Source organism: Myotis brandtii, unplaced genomic scaffold, assembly GCF_000412655.1.
Source record: "Myotis brandtii unplaced genomic scaffold, ASM41265v1 scaffold630, whole genome shotgun sequence".
In the NCBI taxonomy this organism is placed as follows: domain Eukaryota; kingdom Metazoa; phylum Chordata; class Mammalia; order Chiroptera; family Vespertilionidae; genus Myotis; species Myotis brandtii.
In genome coordinates this window covers 490,446-495,030 of record NW_005370412.1, presented here as the reverse complement: position 1 = coordinate 495,030, position 4,585 = coordinate 490,446, and the positions used below count along the sequence as shown (strand labels likewise).

The 4,585-nt window shown below is 45.8% G+C and overlaps 1 protein-coding gene across 1 annotated transcript; it reads right to left on the bottom strand.

Annotated features, from left to right (window-relative positions):
• Positions 1–1,756: 1,756 nt before the first annotated feature.
• LOC102258484 (transmembrane epididymal protein 1-like) lies at positions 1,757–4,080 on the bottom strand. Its single transcript, XM_014528358.1, has one exon. The coding sequence runs from the start codon at positions 3,397–3,399 to the stop codon at positions 2,494–2,496; it is 906 nt and encodes a 301-aa protein (XP_014383844.1). The 5' UTR covers positions 3,400–4,080; the 3' UTR covers positions 1,757–2,493.
• Between the last annotated feature and the right edge of the window lie 505 nt (positions 4,081–4,585).

Below are 4,585 nucleotides of genomic sequence, written 5' to 3'. Positions count from 1 at the left end.
TTATAAAATTAAGCCAGATGTCTAGAAATGGGCAGCAAGCAGCACTGTGGTGTTTCGCCTTCTCCATCAATGCGTACCGGAAATGAAGAGAAAGAAGGTCCCCTCTAAAAAGGTCATTGAGAAAAGTCTAGGAACCAATAGTTAAGGGGAAATGGCAAGGATCAGGAAACTTGGTCACAAACGAATCTTATCCTCAGCCCTCACATAGATCTGAGCCCAAAAATTTAAGACCCATCTAGAAGTTGAGAGTCAGCTAGATTCATTCTCTCTCTCTCTCTCTCTCTCTCTCCCCATCTCTCTCTCTCTCTCACCCTAGGGGGCAAGACTGGGGGGGGTGATGAACAGAAAGTGTGACAAGAGACACATCTTTTAGGGGAGTCTAGAGTATTTGCACTGCTGCTTGCTCTTTTTTCTCTTTTAACAATTTCATTTGGAGGATCACTCCCTTCACCATTGCCATTAGCAAAATCACAGTGACCCAGAGGACATAGTCATTGGCTTGAGTCAGACACACCTACACTTGAAGAATTCCTGTCTTGCTAGCTGTAAGACTTGGGCAAGTCAACCTGTTGAGTCTCAGCGTTTTTTGGAGGTTCCTTGTAGAAATGCTTGTGGGAATTATAAAACAACTAGAGGCCTGGTGCACAAAATTTGTGCACGGGGCGGGGGGTTCCCTCAGCCCGGCCTGCACCCTCTCCAATCTGGGACCCCTTGGGGGATGTCCGACTGCTGGTTTAGGCCTGATCCCACTGGCTCCTAACCACTCGCCTGCCTGCCTGATCTCCCCCAACTGCCCTCCCCTGCTAGCCTAATCACCCCCAACTGCCCTTTCCTGCCAGCCTGATCTCGCCCCTAACTGCTTGCCCCCCTCATGGCCTCATTACCCCTAACTGCTTGCTCCCCTGCTGGCCTGATCACCCATAACTGCCCTCCCCCGCTGGCCTGATCACCCCTAACTGCCTATGCCTTGGCCCCCGCCACTGTGGCTTTGTCTGGAAGGAACTTAGACATCCGGAAGATGTCCGGTTGACCCAGTCTAATTAGCATATTACCTTTTTATTAGTATAGATTAGCACAGTAAACAATGCAGAAACAGAATAGTGGATTTTGTTATCCCAAGAATGAGGAAGAGAGTGGGCACATGACTAAGGAGATGACTTAGGCTTTAGGCTTCCAGAGTTTCACAGACCTTCCGACCTGTCTGGCAACACTTTTAGAAGAAACGTGTAGGCAGAGATTTTGAAAGCAAACAAGCCTTTATTAAGCATCACCTATGCTACATAGTTGGCTCATACATAGGAAAGTATGTAACTTGATATGGCCTACACTCTAGATGGTGAGGAAAGGCCTCCCCAAGGGAAAGGATTTCAGAAACAGCAAGCAAAGTGTATCAGCTGTATGAGCCAGTGAACAAGGTGGGTCTAGTAAATGTGTCTAAGAGTCCCAGAACAAAGGAGTCATAGTGGAGAAGGCATCCTTGGGGGTGCTCCATGGTGTGAGGTTGAAGGTGGGTCTTATGCTGGGTACCAGATAACATGATAAAAATGTGATTGCGGTAACTAATGGACATAAGACACTGGGGGGTAAGGGAGGGCAGGGGACTATCAAGGGCGGGGTGGGGGGGGAAGGACACATATGTAATACCCTTTGTAATACTTATTATAATATTTTTTTAAAAAGAATTTAAAAAAAAAAAGAAAAAAAAATGTGATTGCGGGACAGATTTCTGTGAAATAGAAAGGACTGAAATTTTGCCAACACTCATGGATAGGATCTAGTAAATTACATGTGCTAAGGTGGTAATGGTGAACTAGGTAAGCTTTGTCTGGAATAGGACTAATAAAATATGAAGTTAGGAAAACACTGAACATTTGGATTCTATAAAAATTTCAGTTGTACAAATTTGAAATGTTACTATATTAAAGCATTAGTATAGTTTCACTTTATTAATTTGAAATTAACCCAATCCTTAAAGGACTTTCTTTGGGAGGAGACAAAAGTTCTGTTGATGCTAGCTCCACATGGTAGAGCCATTTTGGTGAGCAAACAGAAATACCCACTATTCTTTATCAGGATGAGACATGAATGATTCCAGTTTTGAATTGTAAGAAATCATTATTCCCTCAGGTAAAAGGCAATCACTTGTACCCAGAGAAGTAGCTGGTAGATGGAATGACTGCTGGATTCCCCTCTCTTCCCTTCAAAGGCTTCCCTTCTATTGCATTTTTAATCCCCATGGCTTTTCTTGCACATTTATCTATTCACTTGGTTCTCTTTCCCCCACCTCACCAATCTATTCAGCATCCCTTTCTCAGCCCCCTCTCATTTCCTCAGCAATTACAAGTTCAGGAGATGTACCAGCAGACGGAGACCAAATGCTCTCCATGGCCATTACCTTCATTGGAGACCGAAGAGGATATAATGCACATGTCTAAGAGAACCTACAAGGAGGAAGAAGGGATGGACAATGTGCCAGGTATCCTGGGCCCTATCTCAGGGTGAGCTCTCTGGAAGGAGAAGAGCCTGGTCATCTTTCTCTGACTGCTCCACTTCTGGCAGCAAGTGGTAGATGGGTCCTTCAGTGTTTGCATAATATGGAGCTTTTTTGGATCCTGTCAGCTTCGACCTGGGATTGTAACAATGATGCCAAAAGGAAAAAACACCATAGATTCCTAACAGGCACAAAGCATTGATCATCACATGCCAGCAGAAGAAGGTGGTGACAAACATGATGTCACTGATGTCATCATCCTGCCATGGGTAGCCGGTGACTGGTCGGTACAGAATAAAGCCTGCCTGCATCAGCCAGGAGCCCATCATCAGAAACAGGAAGGTCTCAATCATTGAGAGGTGAAATGCATTGGGAGTCCACAGCTCAACAGTGAACACCAGCATCAGCAGGAACACCACCAAGATGAGTAGAGAATGAACCTGCAGTTCCACCCCTGTCGAATCTTGAACATGTGACACCAACAGCATCAGGAGCACGTAGAAGATCAGGACCAGGGCACCTTTTTCTAGGAGCACACACCTCTGAGGCAGCAAGTTCTTGCTCGTGACATCTACACAGCCATTGAGGGTGAGGAGGATGAACATGGTGAGGTGCTGCCACTGTTTGGGGAGCATAAATCTCGGTGGCATTTCCCTGTTCATCAGGACTAACCCTCCTTTAATGCAACTGTTCTCATAAGCTATCAAGATGGAGCCGGTCACTATTTTCAACAAACCTCGGTAGGATATTTCCCACAGCTTGGCCCATCTTCCCTTGTTTCTTGGAGGACATGAAGGATTCAGGCGAGAGTCATTGAATATCACAGCTTTGGAGACCACTATTGCCTGATACAGTCCGTATGAAAATAGAAACAGCCCCGGGTACACATGACCGATAAAGGTTCCCATTGAACTACAGATCTTCTTAACGAAAGAGAGAAGAACAAAACTTGGGCACGTCCACACCTTCTGGGGCCACTCCAAGGTCTGGACTTTGGAAAGAATTGCCTTCCACCAACTTTTATCATCTCACCCCTCCCACTGCCCCCCTACAGAGAGGAAATGTTTCTTGAATCAAGCCTACACCTTTGGTGGTGTAAAGCATCATTGTTCCATTCCATTCTGGTACATTGGGAACTGGCTTTTGCCAAAGAAGAAAGTTGATGAATGTGTTTTTAGGGGCTCCCCTCTATGGCCTTTGGGGCGCTTCAGGTCACACTTGTCCCTTTCTCCCCTGGATTCCTTCCCCTTGTGCTGCCCAGCACTTAGAACAGAAGGAGAGAGGACTAAGGGATGGGGTAGGGATTACCATATTATCCAGAGGAAGCCGGGGCACTCACAAACCCTTAAATATCATTCAGTACCCCTCAGACATAACTTGGGTCCAATTGTAAGGTTTTCTTTATAGATGCGTATATGTATAAACATTTGGATATATAACCATTTAACACATACCTACCATCTACCTGGCTTTTCTATTTTATAGACACATTCTGGAAAATGACCAAGAAAGCTCCCTTCACCTCCTCCCCTTACCTCTTCACATCTTTGTCCCACCCCTACCCTCACTTCATCATCTCCACTGGATCTAAAAAGCTACCTTTTGATATGATTTTAGAGATAGTGGTGGTTTTGTGGTGTATAAACCTAAGCTTGAGTCATGTTTCCCAGAATTCCCTTTCCTATATGGTTCCAGGTTGAGCTGGCTACAAGAGAAATTTACCTGAGAATCTGAAGGTGGGAGCGAGGCAGCAACCTAAGCACACTTTGAAGGTGTAGGTGCCAGGGACCACTGTAGCTCATGCATTTGGTTACTGATCTGCTGGCTCACCTCCTTGGCATGACCAACAGCCAGGTCTGTAGCTCCCTTACCTTCTCTTAGTGTGAAAGGCACCCATTTCTTCTGCAGGTCACCTGCCACTGAAGTATGAAGTGGTGAGAGGCAGACATAGGCTCCATTTTGTCCTCATGGGTTTTGGTTTGTCCCTGCTCTTCCCTGGCTTCACGTCATATCTTCTTCTGGCTGCTGCCACTCTAACCTGAAATGACCTCAGGCCCATCATACAGCAGAGAGGCAGCAGTTCCAAAGACTTCT

Coding starts and splice junctions, on each gene's coding strand:
- LOC102258484 (XM_014528358.1), bottom strand. CDS start 3,399: ATGGGAACCTTTATCGGTCATGTGTACCCGGGGCTGTTTCTATTTTCA.